Source organism: Oreochromis aureus, linkage group 18, assembly GCF_013358895.1.
Source record: "Oreochromis aureus strain Israel breed Guangdong linkage group 18, ZZ_aureus, whole genome shotgun sequence".
Taxonomy (NCBI): Eukaryota; Metazoa; Chordata; class Actinopteri; order Cichliformes; family Cichlidae; genus Oreochromis; species Oreochromis aureus.
Genome location: NC_052959.1, coordinates 16,687,941 through 16,706,857, shown reverse-complemented (window position 1 = coordinate 16,706,857; position 18,917 = coordinate 16,687,941). Strand labels below are relative to the sequence as shown.

Here is an 18,917-nt window from a genome sequence, read left to right as displayed (position 1 = left end):
CACGCCTGCATAAAGATCATGAGCCAGTTAAAGACACGTGTTTTTATTTTTGCTTTCATTCTTTAAAAAAAGAAAAAAGCTGATGTTTAATACAGCGCCGTCCTATGAGCCAAGAAGATCACAGACGAGCCGCCACTAGTAGTATTACAGCTGCACAAATATATAGCATTTATAGCATCAATAGCATTACATCACTCGGTGACTATATTTAACATTGGCCAGAGCACAGAACATACTGCTACTGATTAGGTTTTTAAAATTTTAAAGTTGCTATATGCAGTTTACAGTAAACTGACTGGCTGACTTCACTTCATAAAGCTTTGCACTCAAAGGAAACTGTAAAGGTTAATGGTGACATCTAGTGGCACATACGGATATATACACCTGGTGATCACAGTAAAATGGGGGTTTGGGCATTGTTTGTAAACACGTAAGCTTTCCTTTCCTATTGGAAGCCAAATTTTTTCTGAAAAACAAACACTTGATGACTAGTAGTGATAAATATGCTACATGCTGACCAGAACCTGGTACTAATAAATTTGCAAATGAATTTCAAATGCACTCAAGAGTGGAGAGGAATATAATCCATCACTAATATATAACATTTTACCTTAAATATAGGCTTTAAAAGCAGATGTCATTTTTAAAATTGCACCTAATGGCACTTTGTATTTTGCTCACTGTGCTTCTGGCATTACAGGAGTAGTAAACCTTCTGACAGTAGATGGTGATAGTGATCTGTTTATTTAAGCTCTGGCCACAGTGGAGGAAACTCTTTAAATAGATTATTTTGTGTGAGAATAAATCTATCTATCTTACCTGTCGCCTAATAAAAAAGACAATAAATGTAAAGTTTTGCCAATAAAATGAATTTCTTGACAATATTTCACTGACACGTAAGCTTGCAGATGATATTGTAATGTTTGGGGGGGTTTTGCATTATATTTGTGTATATGTGTTTCACCGCCTCATGATTTTTTTCTTCCTCATATCCAACAACTGACATACCACTGCTAATATTTTTCAGTTCCGTCTCCAGGGTGTTATCAAAATACATTTGGGGATATTTTATGCCTCCGCTTAGCACATCCTTTAGCTGAACACAAGAAAACTGATTGCTAAATTCTGATATGTTTTGCAGTAAAAATCTTGAACTTCCTAACGCTGAAAAACACTGAAAACTGTGAGTTACTTTCTACATAACAAACTATGGTGCACAGATTGGTTTCAATGGTTTATAAACACATCCATCAACAGTTCGGGCGCATTGTTCATCACCATCCATCCACAGGCATCAGTTTGTCACTGGCCAGTGCGTAGGACAGATGATGGGGGAGTAGTGTGCCGCTTTGGGCAGAGAATCTTGCTAAAGGCCCTGCGGAAGCTACTGTGGCACAGCGGGTAGAGGAATGGGTTAATAGCAGAGTTGAGCCACAGGAGCCAGAAGGTGACCTCGTACCAGTGATGCTGGATGCATTGCCCTCTGCAGGCAGCGCGGATGATCATCAGTAGGGTGTACGGTGCCCAGCAGATGGCAAACACACATACTATGATGGCCAGAGACTTAGCAATTTTCTTATCCCTGGATAGACGGCTAGGATGGGCTGCCCTGCTGTTTGAGGCATCTAGCTTACCCAAACCAGGAGAGGATGTCTGGGAGTTGATAGAGCCTCTTACAGCCAGTTTTATCCCAAACCCCCAATTGTGGGACAGGGGGATACCTTCCCCCTGGGCAGAGGCGGGTTCACTTGCTTGAAGGTGAAGCTGAGCCTCCCTGCTGTGCAGCCTCCTTCTGCGTATACTGAGGTAAATGCTGAGGTTGAAGAAAGCCACAGAGATGAAAGGAGAAAAAAACTCCAGCATAGAGGCACTCAGCAGGAAATACCAAGAGTAATAGAAATCTGCGAAGCACTCATCCTTTGGCACGTGGCTTATGCCCACCACCAGCTCCCAGAATATGATAGCAGGGCCATAGAGGACGAAGGCTAGCACCCAGACTGCAGTCATCTTGATTATGGCTTGATGAGTCATGCTCTGTCTGGCACGGTAGCTTACCTGCAGTAAATACATACATAAATCAGTAAATATACTTTAGAAATCCTGTCAGCGTAAAGACACTCAATTAGTCAGTTTTTGTAGACATATTTGCAAATGGTTGTTTAGCTACTGCAGCAATACTGGAAGATGAGGCTTTCAGGCTGTATAATGCAGTTTTAGAAGAATGACACAATATGAAAAGGTCATATTACAGTGTAACTCTCACATTCACAATATTCTTGATAGTAAATTACAATCGAAACTGGACTGAAAAATTTATGTAATGTTTAAAAAGAAGAAGAAATGTCCGTCACTATTTTATTATTATCCTTTCACAAAAAGATGAGCCGATTTTATCTGTCAGTCTGTCGGAAGGTTTGTCAAGATTAGGTTAAAAACTACTAAAACTACAATGTGGTGGAGAGGTGTAGAATGGCCGTAGGAAGAAAACATTGAAATTTGGTACAGATCCAGATCATTTTCACTGGCTTGGCAGAGGATGAGCCCTTTGAGTGCCCTTCTAAACTGAGCTGCTTTAGTCATGCATGAATAAGTGTGCAGCGTTTATGAATATCTAGTCAGAGTGGGGTTAAATGTAACTGTTTTATATACTGCAATGTTAATAATATTTAGTAATATAGTTTTTTAAAGTACCAAGTAGTATTTGTTTTTCTCAATAATGTGAAAAAGTAAAGCAAAAGAATACATTTTTCCCCTAAGTTGTGTCCAAAAATGTCTTTAGTTTTTTTAAAACACTATTTTACACTTCACTGTCTTGCTTCAGCTAAAGATAGGCAGTAATTATGGAAACCAGTCTTCAACAAAGTGACACTAGGTATGTCACTGTGTCTGTAAGATTAGAGTCAAACCCTTCAACACCAACACCTTTATATTTAACTTGCAAGGAGCCAGACTTTGTTGTCATTTTTAAGGTGATCTTGGAAATAGTTTTCCAGACTTTGTGAAGATCTTTCAAAGTTTTTCTTTGGACACTGCCTGCTTTTTGATTCGTTTTCAGCCCAGTCTTTTACCTGGTCATTTTTATTTTCATTTAAGAGTTAAAGAAAAAAGGAAACTGGACAAGAGGAGGACACAGAAAGACAAGTGTCAGGATTACAAAGCAGGTGAAGATTGTCTTAAGGTCATGTCGGTGTAACGGTCGCTGTCAAGAAGCTCTTCTTAAGGAATGGAAACAGGGAAAAAATAATGTCTGCCAAATTACACAAAAACTGGGCTTCAGTTCAGTGGCAATAGTTCTTACTGAGTGATGAATCCAAATTTAAAAATTTGGTTCGAATTGCCATCAGTAGATACAGAGGATGTCAGGCGAGAGGTAAAAAAGTGAGTGTCTAGAACAGGGTCAATTCCAGGCCCGAGGGCGGTGTCCCTGCAGAAGATCATCTGTCAAAACCTGAATCACATGAGGGCTCTGGACCATGGTTTGAGGAGATAATTTAGCCAGTCAGCTGTGTTGGTTCAGAATCTTGTCAAAACTGCTGAATTATGAACTCAGAAAAGTACAGCGAGATTTTGAGCCACCATGCAATACTATCTGGAAAGCATCTGATTGGAAATGACTTCCTTTTTCAGCATGACAGCGATCCCAAACACACTGCCAATGCAGTAAAAGCATACCTGGATAGAAAAACACATAATGGACCGCTATCAGTCAGGGTCTGAAGCCCGGACCTTAACATTACTGAAGCAGTGTGGGATCATCTTGACAAAGAACAGAACAAAAGGCTGCCAACATCCAAAGAAGAGCTTTGGATGTTCTTGAAGAAGCCTGGAAAAGTATTCCTCAAGACTGCTTAAAGAAAAGACAAGAAAGCTGCCTAACAGACTGTGGACGTACCAAATATTGACTTTCATGGATGTTAGAATTGTACAAACTCTATTTTTGCCTGATATGCTTTTTTTGTGCACGTTTGCACATGTTCAAATAATTTACCACATCTATTTTGAAAAAAATGGGGGGTGACTCACCACTTTTGTACAGTACTATATTTACCAACCATCACAGTATACTGATGGACAGACCAAATAAACACATAATGAGAACATCAATGTAACATTGTGCAGTACAAAAGTCAGTGAACCACCACTTGTCTCAATTAGTGTCACATCCTATGTCTCTGCTCACATTCATGCCCAGCTCGCAGCATCTCTGAGCACACATGTATGTCACCCTCTGTCTTTCTAATTAACTCAAGACCTTCTTCAAAGAATATGAAAGATGATTTCACTTACATTTGTATAAATTTGCATGACATGAACATGGCCCCTCAGCTATACACGTTAATCAGTTAAGACATATAGTGTTAACATGAGGCATGTTGACTCTACACTTGTAAATCAGTTTCTTTTAATTTAAAAAAAACTTTGTTGAATTCTTTCTAAGATCTTAGTAGGAAAACTCCCTCTTACATTCCAAACTAGCTCATTAACTACAATGTTTTCTCTCTGACACTGTGCTATTAGCATTTTAGAAATGTGTTGACATTTGATCTATTTAACAGTCAGTATTTGTCTACATCTTTTCATTTCAAAGACAAACTTTGTCTGTGACTGCTGCTGACCCTTTGTCTTTCCATGTTCAGAGAAAAATGCTTTTAGGAAAATGTTGCTTGGCTGCCGGTGGCCTGTTTCTGCTACGATTGATCTCTTCAGGTTGGAAGGACCACGGTACGGAGGAGGATCTCTATGATCAAAGCTCGCTAATTAAAGAAGAGGCTCTCTCTCTCCGGTGTTATTTGTATTCATTGCTCTGATGTTAAGTGTTTCCTTTCTGAAAGGAAACAGAGCCCTCTCTTTGTCCACTATGCCAAGCCTTGTCCCACCTTTGAGTTATCGCACATATCTGTAGGACACAGTCAGCTGTGTAATGCACAGACAAGCCCCGACAACACGGTAAATGGGGCTAACGTCTTCAGAGGTTAGGAAAAAATACTTAGAAAGTGTGTTCCGAAGCAGGAAGAGATAGAGCATATAGAGTAGTAGTGATGTACCATTGTGTTTCTGTGTTTTAGAGGGAAAAAAATCAAGTAATTATGAGTGGCAATAAGGAGAAATTAAGATTAAACATTTTTTTTTTACAGTGATTTATTGTATACTGAATATTTTCTGAAGCCCAGTTTGTCCCAAAGTCATAACGCAACTTTTTTCTATCTTCATCATGTGGAAAAACTATAATTAGGGGTGGCGCTGGGCCTGAACAGGTCAGGAATGATTAACCTCTGCAGATGGGCACATTTGGGAGACTGAGCTTCGATTGCCCCTACCGATGACCTGGGAGATTCATCGGAAACTAAGCCACACAGTGGAAGAATAAACACTGGTGTATTTGCAAATAACTGAGATTTAAAACATTTAACATTATACTTTAAAAGACTCATTCAAACAGATAAATGGTTGAATAGCAGAAAGAGGGTGGCAATATTATTTTTTACAAATATGGGAGTTAATTTTGTTCTGTCAGAGTCCCTTAAATTATATTTGACATCTGTGAGCACGGAGGGACGACATATTCCACTCACTGCTCTGGTGACTGACAGGAAGCGGTCGTAGCTGATGAGAACAATGCTGAAGACAGACGCGGAACAAAGCAGGTAGTCCATGACCAGCCACAGCTTACACAGTCCTCGACCCAGCGTCCACCTGCCTGTGAGGATGTAGGGGATGTACACCGGGATGCAAAATGCCCCTAGAGAAATAGTGATGATGTAATGGGAGCAGAAACCAAAGCAAAAATAACAGCACTTAGTATATTTTCATTACTTTAAGGAAGAAAGCATGTAACCAGATTATCAATATAGTACAATACACTTGCTAACATAAAATATGTCTTTACAGGAGAAGTTATGGTGGTGGATAATTAAAGAACACTTTAAATATATATTTAAATGTTATTACACCATTTCTGCATAAATGTTTCTATACTGCTTGCATTCTCTAATAAAGCAGATTAAACTGTAAATGTGAAATAGCAGTGCTTATAAATGAGGCAAAATTCGCCCTCGCCAAATAGAAAATGTATCAAGCTCTCTGATTATTTATTGTCAGTCTCATTCATTTAACTGATTAGCAGCTATTTAATCTTGTAATCTAGCTCCAGTCAATCAGTGCACAGGTATCTATTAGCAGCCATCTCCATTGCAGGGAGAATGAAAGCCATAAGAAACATGTCCTTATCACTAAAATACTGTGGGAATTTGAAAACTTTACATATCATCGAATATTCACGCATGAATCATATGCTATCAGATTGCATCACATCAAAACATGTTAAGTTATTATGTGCATTTTATCATATCAATTTCACTAGCTTGTCTGTTATTCCAGGCTCTGCAAAGCAGACTGCGCTTGGACTTACCTACAAGAAAATCAGATATTGCTAGATTCAGGAAGTAGTAATTGCACTGTCTCCTCAAACTCTTGTCCACTTTAAATGCCAAGATGACGAGCGCGTTGCCCAAAACTATCACAACAACCAAAGTCACCATCATCACCATTAAAATGACAATCATGGGTCCCGAGAAAACGAAGCTGCTCTGGACTCTAGTGGAGGCATTGCCAAAATAGTACCCTGTGGAGTTGGAATCAGTTTGCTCCTCCGACATGGTCCTGATGTGAGGTGAATGCTGCGGTCGTTAAATCCCCAACGGGCCAGGTCTAAATGTAATAAGCAACAGGTGCCAGGCGAACGGACGCTGCGTTCAACACCCCATGTTCCGAAAGCTCCGGTTTCCTGATGGAACTGAGCATTATGTCCACGGATATCCACGAGAGAGCGCGCAACGCTTCTCACAACCCGACCCGGACACCTGATGAATTACGCACGTCTGTCAGCGTTTGTCTGGCATGAAGCACTTCGTTGAAATGAGAATTTTTCTCCACACAACCATTAAATCATTTTCGAGCTAAATTGAGATTTTAGAAGTGACCAAAGTCTGTGATTTTACTGGCACAAATCTTTAGTTTGGCTTTAAACTTTAAATAATTTAGGGACAGCAAGAAAAACAACAAAAAAGGAACTGAGCTTAAATTTCAACAGCATCCTATCCGGTGTTTATGGAAAGGTAGTTTCTGTCTTTTTACAGTAAACTGAGATGTCTCACCTCTGAATGCATTAGTCTGTGCCTTACTGACTTTTCCCCCCTTTAAAACATATTCAGGATGTGAATCAACACAGGAAGCACTTAATAGCCGTCCCTCGTATTTTCTTCGCTGAAATAAATTCATAAAAGTCTCATATCTGATTCACAGACGCACATTCCCCTCGCCACGGCTCACACAAGGTGAAAAGCATGTGGGTGTGCGCGCAGCTCGCAGGAAGCCCATTTAGGCTATGCTGTTATTGTAATTTAATTCGCTATGGGATGATGCATGCACACACACAGTAGCATGCTGAGGGTTTGACACCAGCTAACTGTCCAGACAATTACCTCATCCCAAACGCAACGTGAGTGAGCAAAAGATCATTTCCTTTAAGCTATAAAACAACTTTTTTTTCTTGTTTCGCTTGTTTACTTCCGTCCTTTGTTGTCAAAATGCTTCTTACATTGTTTCTCCTAATGATGGAGTCTCTCTCCCTCCCTCTCTCTCTCTCTCTCTCTCTCTCTCTCTCTGTCATCTTCCTTGAAACAACAACGTCTTAGTTTTGATGCTAAAAAAGTCTCACAATTTTTGTTGAGGATTCAATAAAAAAAAAATGATAAGGCTCATTTGCATACTATCTTTCCAGCTCCCCAACTGTGATCCAGTAAAAATGAGCAACATTAGAACAGTAGAAGTGACTGAAAGAATTTAGTCTGAATAACTGTTATTTTGGAGCCACCGTCATCTCTCAGAGTTAGCTGCGTTGGAGATGCAACACTGAGTAGCAGAGTAATGTAAGTACACATTTTCACACAGTCCATTTAGCTTTGTTAAAAGAAGATGAGTGCGCTATCATGTGAGAAATGTTTCAAAATTGGTCAAACATGACAATGCATTTGTGAGTTTGCAGAAACAGGGACTGAGTGGAAATGTGGAAAGATAATGACAAAAAGCACACTGGCAGCAAGGGTAGGTTAGGGGTTACATAAGAGGCTACACTCCCATATTGTACTGTGAGTTGAGCATACAGTCTATGTAATGACAGGTCTAAAGTATGAACAACTGAATTGCTTTTACTTGGACATTTACATATGAATTGAACCAAGTCTTGGACTGTAACTACTCAAATCTGGGAAATTGTTCCTTATAACCTAATTAACACAATGCCACAGTCTGCTAAGGATTGGTTGTCTCAGCAAATTTTCCCTAAGGTCAGACTGTGCAATGCTCAATGTAACTGCAAAAACATCAAAGTGGTACATCCCAGACTCTGCAGGGCCCCAATTAGCAAACATTTAACCAATTGCTAAATGTTAAAGTCCATAATAGTACAATGACAAAAAGACTGACCAAGAATAGCTTGTGTGGACGGATTGACACAAAAAAGCCTCTTCTGTCCAAAAAGAAAATGACAGCACAGCTTACATCTTCAAAGTTGCATTTAAACAAACCACAAGATTTCTGGAACAATGTCCTTTATGCACAAAAGACCAAAGTGGAGACTTTTTGGAGACACAGCAGAGGGCTGAGCTGGGCAGCTTTGCAGGCACTGGACCGGGGAACCTTGCAGTCATTGAGTCGACCATGAACTCCTCTGTTTACCAAAGTATTCTAGAGTCAAATGTGTCAAACAGCTAAAGCTTTCCTGAAATGATGTCATACAACAGGTCAATGATCCCAAGCACACCATTCAATCTACAACATAATGGCTGAAAAAGAAAAGAATCAAGTTGCTCTAATGGCCCAGTCAATGTCCAGACCTTAACCAGACTGAAATGTTCTGACAGGACCTTAAGAGAGCTGTGTATAAATGCATCCCCCAAACCTCAATGAACTGGTGTAGCATTCTAAAGAAGCCTGGGTCAAAAGGTATAAACATACAGAATATTAGTTGAAGTTATTGCAGTTAGAGACTAGAGACCAGACTGCATAGAGTCCTAGACTCCTGTGAAAATAGATAGATAGATAGATAGATAGATAGATAGATAGATAGATAGATAGATAGATAGATAGATAGATAGATAGATAGATAGATAGATAGATAGATAGATAGATAGATAGATAGATAGAGAGATAGAGAGATAGACTGAAGTATAGTTGGTGAAGTGCTGAAACAATTAAATATTGAGAACTGTTTAACATGAATATTCTTCTTCTTCTTCACAAAAGTGTGTCAGGAAAGCAATCTGTTTAACAGGTGCACTACTGCTGGATTTGGAAATACAAATGAAATGACTCATCTAAATATGGAGGGCACTCAAAAAGAAAGCAGTGTCATGGAGGGTACACAGAAGCTCTAGTGTTGCCTATTATACTGTGTCCTGCTGTGGCTCTCCATTACTCTAGTGCTCAAGTGTTTGCGTTTGGATGCTGGGCTGGAATACAGATGATACAATACTGTAACAGTGTGCCTATCCACAGTAATCACTGTCAAGATTTAACCAAAACATGCACAGGTTACACCCTGAGTCATCATTTTGCAACATTGTTTCTGCAGTTTTGTAAAAGTCTATTCCAGATTAGTTTTTAATGTGTAGAAATATATTTATATTTAAACTAAACATACTAAAACAAAATGCATGGCTTCACACATGAATGCAAACAAAATTGTTGAAAATATGATTGACAAGAAAAAGGTTAAAAGGCCTTTTCACTATTGGTCATTGTTGTAGGTGGATTACAAAGGAATAATCAGAAAAATGCATTGACATACATGTATTCATTTTTTGTCTGTGGAGCTCAAAAATCTAAAATATGTGAAGCTTTTATAATTGCTGCCTTCATTTACTGTTTTGCAGCTTGAGACTTGATCTAAGTCTTCCTAAATGTCACACTGATAGCAAAATTGCAATCTTAAATCTCCTAGATAAATTGATTCCTGTCCTTGCTGATTTTTCTACCTGAAAGAACTCATGTTCAGTGATCACTAAACAGACCTATTATAGTGGATGGTTATGGGTCCTAAAACCATTGTGCAGATTTGTTTTCACTTGGCTCAGTTCTGAGGAGCTCCTGACAAGCAGCCAACTGCAACTTGGTTTTGAAAAAGCATTTAAACAAATTGCAATCTGCCTCACACAACCCTATTTTAAAAAAAAAAAAAAAAAAAAAAAAAACCACTGTGAAAAATCTAAATAAAAACAGAACAAAAACACAAAAGGTCTGGAGTGTAGGCAGGCCAAGTCACCACCTGGATTCCTCTACTACAAACCAGTGCTGTTATAATAGATGCAGTATGCAGTTTAGCATTGTCTTGATTAAATATGTAAGGCTGTCCCTGAAAAAGACGTCAGCTGGATAAGTTGCCCTAATACCTATATGTGTCTTTCAGTATTGATGAAGCCTGTCTACATGTGCAAGCTGCTAGTTTGATAGGCAATAATGCACCCACAAACCATCAGAGGAGCAGACTTTTGAACTGAGAAGTGATAAAAAGTCAGATGATCCCTCTCCTCTTTTGTCCAGAGGATGCAGGGGCCATGTCCCCCCCCCCCAAAAAAAGTAAACTTCAACTTGTTCCCATAGGGCGAGAGGCCATGTACAGCATGGACAGGTCGCCAGCCTGTCGCAGGTTGGTAGCTGGGAGAGGCTCCAGTCCCTCCGCGACCGTGGATGGATGGATACAGAAAAGCTTTCCACTTTCCAGTTCAGTCCATTATAAATTACATTTGGCCCAGAGAAGACTGTGGTGTCTCAGGACTATGGACCTATCACACATGATAGAGCGTTAACCTGCATTTGTGGATGACACAGTGAACTGTGTTCACAGACAGTGATTTCTGGTAGGCTTCCTGAGCCCATGCAGTGATTTCCATGACAGAATCATGCCTGTACTTAATGCAGTGCTGCCTGAGGGGATACTCATTTCAGCCTTGTCCCTTACACACAAAGATTTCTCCATATTTTCAGAATCTTTCGATGATGGTGTGTGCTGTGGAAGATGAGATATATTTGAGGGCATCACAATTTTACTTTGAGGAACATTATTCTGAAATCGTTACGTAATTTGTAGACGGAGTTTTTTACGTCTGGCCAGCTTTACTTCTGAGAAACTCTGCCTCTCTAAGATGCTCTTTTTGTACCCAATCGTGTTAATAACCTTTTGCCAATTAACCTAATTAGTTACAAAGTATTCCTCCATGTGTTTTTCTCTTTAGCAGCACTCACTTTTCCAGCCTTTTGCTGCCCTTCTGCCAACTTCAGACTTTGTTGCTGCCATCAAATTCAAATTGAGCTTCTTAAAATTGTAAACATTGATATGTTTTCTATGTTCTACCATGACTAAAATATGGCTTAATGAGATTTTTAAACCCCTAAAATATGTTTTTATTTACATTTCATGTAATGGCTTTTCAGCTATTTTTATTTTTCAGCTTTTTATTTTATGAAGAAAATAATACTCTTAACTGTTAACTACTGTTGGACAGGGCTGCATCAATATGCTAGTATGGGCTAATTGCCATTTGGGCACAACAGATATATCCCCTGGTAGTCTAAGGCTTCACATCACATCAGCACTGTCAGAGTTTACATAATAAATGCTGATCATTAATGAGAGAGCTGAACTCATAGTTGGATGGCTTCTCAGTCTCACAGTCTGTTTGGCAAAGCTGCCTGTGAGATGAAGGGTGCTGGCATTTACCTTATGCTCTAGATCCACAGAAGCTCATTGAAATGCCGTGGGTGTGCCTCATCGTGACAGTATTTGGACTTGTTTAATTTTTCATTTGATTTTCAAAAGCTCCAAGCTGTTTAGTCCATGTATCTCTTTACCCCATCCACATGTCAAAATTTGTCAAGTAAGTCATCACTGCAAATATAACTGAATCGTATGTAAGCAAACATTAAGGGGAAATCAAATGCTTTAAGAGCTCGTTTATACTGCCATCACATTTTGAGCTGTTTGTGTGATTTAGAAATTCTTTCCTTTTTTAAAAATGTTCCCTTCCACCACAATGCAAACAGCTCTTGTGGTTTATTTTAATATCCTCTTAGATGCTGTGGAAAGACTTTCTGCTTTCACTAGTATTTAAATTAGTTTTGCTTATTGTGATGTAAATATTTATTATCATTATTTTAAAAGTGAGCTTGTTAGTTCAAGTTCTTTGCATTAACGAGTAATCATCTCTCCCAAAATAGCATCCTATCTAAATTGCAATATCAAAGTCTTATCAAAGCAATTATAAATGTCTTGACACCTATCAGTGCTACTGACAACACCCTTGTGAAAATAAACACAGCCGAACCTAAGGATCCACTGAGGTTCAGTCAATCAAGAGACAATTTGGAAGCTTCTTTTTTTTTTAGAAACGATGCATGCACTCGGTTGATGAGTCATCCTTTAATTGATTGCAATATTTACGATAAATGCTCTGTCTGGGCTTGATTTCCATACGGTCCATGCTTTGTGATCCTGACCAGATCTTGATCCTGATGATGGGATCCTGTGTGCATATCCACAACCTGTTACTAAGAATTCTTCCTTATGTCGATACAGTACACGTTGATATACAGATCACCTCTTAATATGCTCTTAAATACTGCTGAATCTACTGTTAGATACAGTACAGCAGGAATGCTGCAGCTGCAAAGTGCTGTGTATTTTTGGCAGTCTTGTACATTGATAAGACATCTGCTTGCAAAAACTTTTTTTTTTATTTGTATTTATGTTATTTCAGGTATTACATTATATCATTATATGTGGTGTGGTATGACAATGTCTAAGACAGCACAGGCAGGGAAGAAAAAAAAAGGGGTGGGCGCATAGGGGAAAATATAATAAAAGGATAGAGTAAGAACAGAAATGTACAATGTATCGCCAACTGCTGCACCTCTTAAGTAAAATCAAACATACAGCACCTGGAACACAAAAATTACAAAATACAGAGATACATAAATCGACAATCTTCTTGTAGTGTGAGTGTGAATATGATACAGAGGGCCGAGAAAGTGAGATTGCCTGTGTCTTTGTCACAAATGTGCTTGATAATGAGGGTGGAGTGCCGCAATAATGCCTCCCTTTTCAAGAGAAGGAATCAGGAAACCCACGCCACTGGCAGCCCCCAAGAGTACCAAAGACCTAAAGCCACACATCTCGGCAACATCTGCATATCTGTCCAAGCAGGAGAAAGAGGAAAGCCTCAGATGGGGTGCCCAAGGACAAAGGGTGAGAGTCTACCCCACTAGAGGGCGTGCACCCTGGTACGAGTCAAGAACAGGGTCTCAGGTCTCCAAGTGCCCAAGAACCACCTGGCACCCAGCAGAGCCTGAAGAGGAGGAGCGGGCCACCAAGGGAGTGGGCCAGAGTGTTCAGCAGGGAGCAGTGACCATGTCCCACAGGGGCCAAAGCTCAGAAAGACCCAGACCCAGCCCAACACACTCACTCATACAGATCATTCACTCACTCACTCTCACCCACCCACTAATGACACACAGAGAGACATAAAGACAAATTCACACACACTGACCCTCCCTCCCCTTTGAGGTGCCGGCGAGCAGATGCTGCCCCGAACCAACAGCAAACTGGGACGACGCCAAAGTGCACCACAAACTGCCTGTAGACCCCCGTCCCAGGCAGGTTTGTGAAACAGGGGTGTAGCAAGCCAGCAAACGACTGGCTCAGTAGGCACACCCATTCCCCACACCCTGCCACATGGCAGGAAGAAGTCAGCCTATGGCCCGTAATGACAATGCCCCGGAGCACCAACAAGTCTGGAGACCACCATGTTATGCCGGGCTCACACTGTGCGGTTTTTGGCCCATTTTGAGCCGATTTTTGAGTCGTGCGACCGTTTTGGCGATCGGCCCGAGTTTGTCCTTCATCGTGCGTCGTGCATCGTCGTAGTGTAAGGCATAACGAGAAGCGATTAACACCTCACGACCAGCTCCCGATCATCAATCGCTTGTCGGGAGGATTTCAAACATGTTTGAAATCCTCACGACCGTCGTGAGGGTGTCACCGCAGTTTCTCACACTGCGCATGCGCAAACGCATAAACGTCGGCGAAAAAGACTGAGTAGGATGGCAGCACAGCGTATTGTCTGGACACAAGCGATGGAAGCACAACTGGTTAAACTTTGGCAAGCTCACCCGAGCCTTTTTGATGTGGCTTCAAAAAATTACCATGACCGCAACAAACGTGACAGGAGTTGGATGAAGATTGCTGCTCTATCACAGCTGCCTGATCAATGTTTTTCATTAGCAATTTAGCAAAGTTGATGGTGGTGGTGTGCGTGTCTGTGTGAGTGAAAGACAGAGAGGGAGAGCGAGCGAAGCACAGTGTGAGCACTCAGGTCGCATCAGAGCATCGGGTCGTATAGTGTGAGACCCTGCATCGTGACCTATGAACTTCTAACCCCTGCGAGTCAATCGTACAGTTTGAGCAGGAGCTGAATTGCGCGACTGAAAAAATCGCACAGTGTGAGCCCGGCATTAGGCATCACCCACCTCAGTCCTCCACTGCCACAATCTGAGGCAGGCACACATTGACCCGGCCTCCAAAATAGCAACCACAGCTCTCCAGCCACCAGGAGGCCACCGGACACCCATAGTCACAGAGAGCATCCCCATCCACTTGCAAGGCATACAGGAAAATGAGAGTATAGCCGACCACCCTCACTAAGTAATGGAACTGATCAGTGGGGGCCAGAGAGAGACAAATTTATCCAGTTGGTTTTTTGAAGAGGCAGACTGTAGAGAATTTTGTATTGTATAAGGTGCACGTTGGGGATTTCAGTTATTTTGAAGGTGTTTAAGCATATTTGTGTCCAGAGGATTTGATCTGGACTGATGGAAAGATCTCCCTCCTACTTTGCAGTTGGGAGAGAAATTGATTGGCCAATTTTAAACAACAGCTTATACATTTCTGATAAGCATTTGGGGGTACAGATATTCACGCAGCTCTATCTATCCATGAAGCCAGGTAACACACACCAATTAGTTAAACTGCAGGAATGTCTTAAAGACATAAAGACCTGGATGGCCGCTAACTTTCTGCTTCTTAATTCAGATAAAACTGAGGTTATTGTACTCGGCCCTGAAAATCTTAGAAATATGGTATCTAAGCAGATTCTTACTCTGGATGGCATTACCTTGGCCTCCAGTAACACTGTGAGAAACCTTGGAGTCATTTTTGACCAGGACATGTCCTTCAACGCACATATTAAACAAATATGTAAGACTGCTTTCTTCCATTTGCGCAACATCTCTAAAATTAGAAATATCCTGTCTCAGAGTGATGCTGAAAAACTAGTTCATGCATTTATTACTTCCAGGCTGGACTACTGTAATTCACTATTATCAGGATGTCCTAAAAACTCGCTGAAAAGCCTTCAGTTAATCCAAAATGCTGCAGCAAGAGTACTGACAGGGACTAGAAAGAGAGAGCATATTTCTCCTGTTTTAGCTTCCCTTCATTGGCTTCCTGTTAAATCCAGAATTGAATTCAAAATCCTGCTCCTCACATACAAGGTCTTAAATAATCAGGCCCCATCTTATCTTAATGACCTTGTAGTACCATATCACCCTATTAGAGCACTTTGCTCTCTCGCTCTGCAGGCCTACTTGTTGTTCCTAGAGTATTTAAAAGTAGAATGGGAGGCAGAGCCTTCAGTTTTCAGGCCTCTCTTCTGTGGAACCAACTTCCAGTTTGGATTCGGGAGACAGACACTATCTCTACTTTCAAGATTAGGCTTAAAACTTTCCTTTTTGCTAAAGCATATAGTTAGGGCTGGACCAGGTGACCCTGAATCCTCCCTTAGTTATGCTGCAATAGACGTAGGCTGCCGGGATTCCCATGATGCATTGAGTTTTTCCTTCCAGTCACCTTTCTCACTCACTATGTGCTAATAGACCTCTCTGCATCGAATCATATCTGTTATTAATCTCTGTCTCTCTTCCACAGCATGTCTTTCATCCTGTTTTCCTTCTTTCACCCCAACCGGTCGCAGCAGATGGCCGCCCCTCCCTGAGCCTGGTTCTGCCGGAGGTTTCTTCCTGTTAAAAGGGAGTTTTTCCTTCCCACTGTCGCCAAAGTGCTTGCTCATAGGGGGTCATATGATTGTTGGGTTTTTCTCTGTATTTATTATTGTGCTATCTACTGTACAATATAAAGCGCCTTGAGGCGACTTTTGTTGTGATTTGGCGCTATATAAATAAAATTGAATTGAATTGAATTGAATTGAATTGAATTAAAAATTTTGTTACCCAAGTAGGTATGTCTAGATTCAGTTGACTGAGATTGAAGTTTTTCCTGTATGATGGATTTCAGTTGCTGATATTCAAGAAATGTACCTTTGCTGATTCTATATTTTGATACAGGTTCTTCAAATGAAATAAACGTTCCATCTCATATAACACATTACAGGTTCTTTTCTCATGCCGTGATGAAAAATTGAGTATTTTCATTTTCTGATAAATATGTAGACTGTTCCAAATAGGTGTTAGTTTACATGGGATAAGTGAAGACTTAGTTATTTATAAGAATTCCCACCAGCCTGTCAGAGAAGTGTTTATGTTGAGGCTTTTAAAGCAGTTATGGTGCTTAATACTGTAGCTGATGGAAGGCAGATTAGAGATTTTTACTTTTCCACAGAATACTTGTTCCATGTTCAGCTAAGGGCAGCGTAATACAGTAAGCTTGGTTTAATCCATTTTGAAACATATAGCAATCTATTGGATAAGAAGTAGTGATAAAAATTTGGTACTTCTAAACCACCACTGTGTTTTTGTTTTTGTAGTGTTTTTAGACTTATGCGTGAAGGTTTATTTTCCACAAAATTTTTGAAATGTTAAAATCTAGTCATCTAAAGCAGGTAAGAGGGGGGCTTATCCGGGATCAGTGAAAATAAGTCATTTATTTTTGGCACAATCGTCATTTGAATGGCGGAAACTCTTCCCATCAGTGTTATATTCTACAACATGTGAGATCATCCTCTACCATTTTTAATAAAGGAATATGATTTAACCGTACCAGGTCTGAGAGCTTGGTATAAGAATTTATACCAAGATATCTAATGTTACCTGTTGATTTATTTCAGTTGATGGAGTTTTCTGATATGGATCAGAACTTATGTTTAAGTTTGGTCATCTTTATAAGTGAGGTTTGTGAGCTCCTGAGGAAAAGTAATACATCATCAACATATGGGCTTATCATAGGATCTGTATTTTCAGGTTGAACTCCTTCGATATCTACATTTTATCTGATTGCTCCTGCTAATGGTTCGATAAAAATATCAAAAAGTAAGGGGGAAAGTGGACAGCACTGTCTGGTGCCCTGCAAGGTTGATGCTTGCAAAGCACAAAAAAGCACATTAGAAGAAGCTTGTAACAGCCAGCACCACAGGCAAGCAGTCCAAGTGTTGCATTCAGACAAAGGGGACTTTTGATTTCTCCTTATTAGCTGAAGCATTCTTGACTGCATAAAACACAATAGAATCCAGAGTCACTTATTGATGGCCATTATCTTAAAAAATGTTTCAGAGAACAGTTTAACATTCAAAATGACACATTCTAAGTTAAAAGAAGAACAGTCTTTGAGCTCTGTTTCCTTTGGAGCCAATCACTTTACCAGGCAGTCAAATAAGCCTCTGCTATTCATGCTGCTCTATGTGAAGGGAATACACGCTGTTCTTTTCCCCCTACCTTTTCCCTCACTCGCTGTCTCTCTCTGCCTGTCCCTAAAATGTCCCTGCTGGGGATTCTATCTCCTGGTTCCTTTTGAAGCAGTGGCCTCTCTTTGCCTCCATTATCTTGTAATTTGTGAGGGATTACACTCTGGAGCACACACAGTCCACCCCGTTGCTTAAGAGCTGTGACAGCTTACAATAATTGCCATGCTAATTAGCAGGAACTAGCCCAGCGCGCTTCTTTCCCTCACCAGACCTGATTTGATGAATATGCTTTGATTAATGTCTGCAGTGATGTTTCCATAAATTTCAAGACCTTATAATTAACCAATAATAATAAGGATATATGTTCACAAGTAAAATGTAGAGTCTATTTTCTCAGGATGAAAAGAAATGGCAGCGCTGGCTTCTGCTAGGCAGGAGCTGAGAGTTAATGTGCAGAGAACATTTGCCTTTTTTTGTTCCAACTCTTTTTCAGAGAAGTTTTGATTGTCTTTGTTTGACATAATTGTGTTGATTTCCATGTCTTGTTATCCTTGAATAATTTCTGCTGTTGCTCTGACAGATTCAACAGCAATTAAGACACAGCTGAGTTGCCCACATTTCTTTTAAAAAACTCCCATAACAAAGCCCTGACTTACAGACTTTTTTAAAGATCAAAACACGTTGTTGAGGTTATTTAAACTCAACTGGCTAAACTTTGCGATGCTGTTATAAATGCAATTCAATCCCATAATTTATTCCATTAGGTTTTTCTGTTTTTTCCCCCCAATCCCCTACACCTCCATTTCTCCCAGGTGACTGAGGTTAAATATACCTCCATTATGCCGAAGACTAAGCAACTTATCTTTGAAGTTCTCGCAGACATGTACCTTCATTACAGCACGACCCTATCACCTCTACCCACAAATGTGCACATACCTCAGGGGACCTAATTGCTCGAGATAAGCAGGGCCTTTAAAGCCACACACAGAGAATTGACCTTCAATGCCTCAAAATGTTTGTAGCTATATAGAATAATAAAGTAACAAATATCTAAGATGTATGACCTTTAAAAAAGTGGTATGGTACCATTGCATTTTTTTCTCTCAAACAATGTAACTGTTTTGTGTTTCTGGCTTTCAGCAATGACACACTTGTGCAGACTCACCTGCTCCA

General features: G+C 40.2%; 1 protein-coding gene across 1 annotated transcript; it reads right to left on the bottom strand.

The window, feature by feature from the left end:
• Positions 1 to 102: 102 nt before the first annotated feature.
• Positions 103 to 6,656, bottom strand: LOC116316971 (histamine H3 receptor-like). Its single transcript, XM_031735624.2, has 3 exons — positions 6,410 to 6,656; positions 5,574 to 5,740; positions 103 to 2,055 (listed from the first exon to the last, which is right to left on the bottom strand). Exons 1-3 carry the CDS (start codon positions 6,654 to 6,656, stop codon positions 1,303 to 1,305), a joined length of 1,167 nt encoding a protein of 388 aa, XP_031591484.2. The 3' UTR covers positions 103 to 1,302.
• Between the last annotated feature and the right edge of the window lie 12,261 nt (positions 6,657 to 18,917).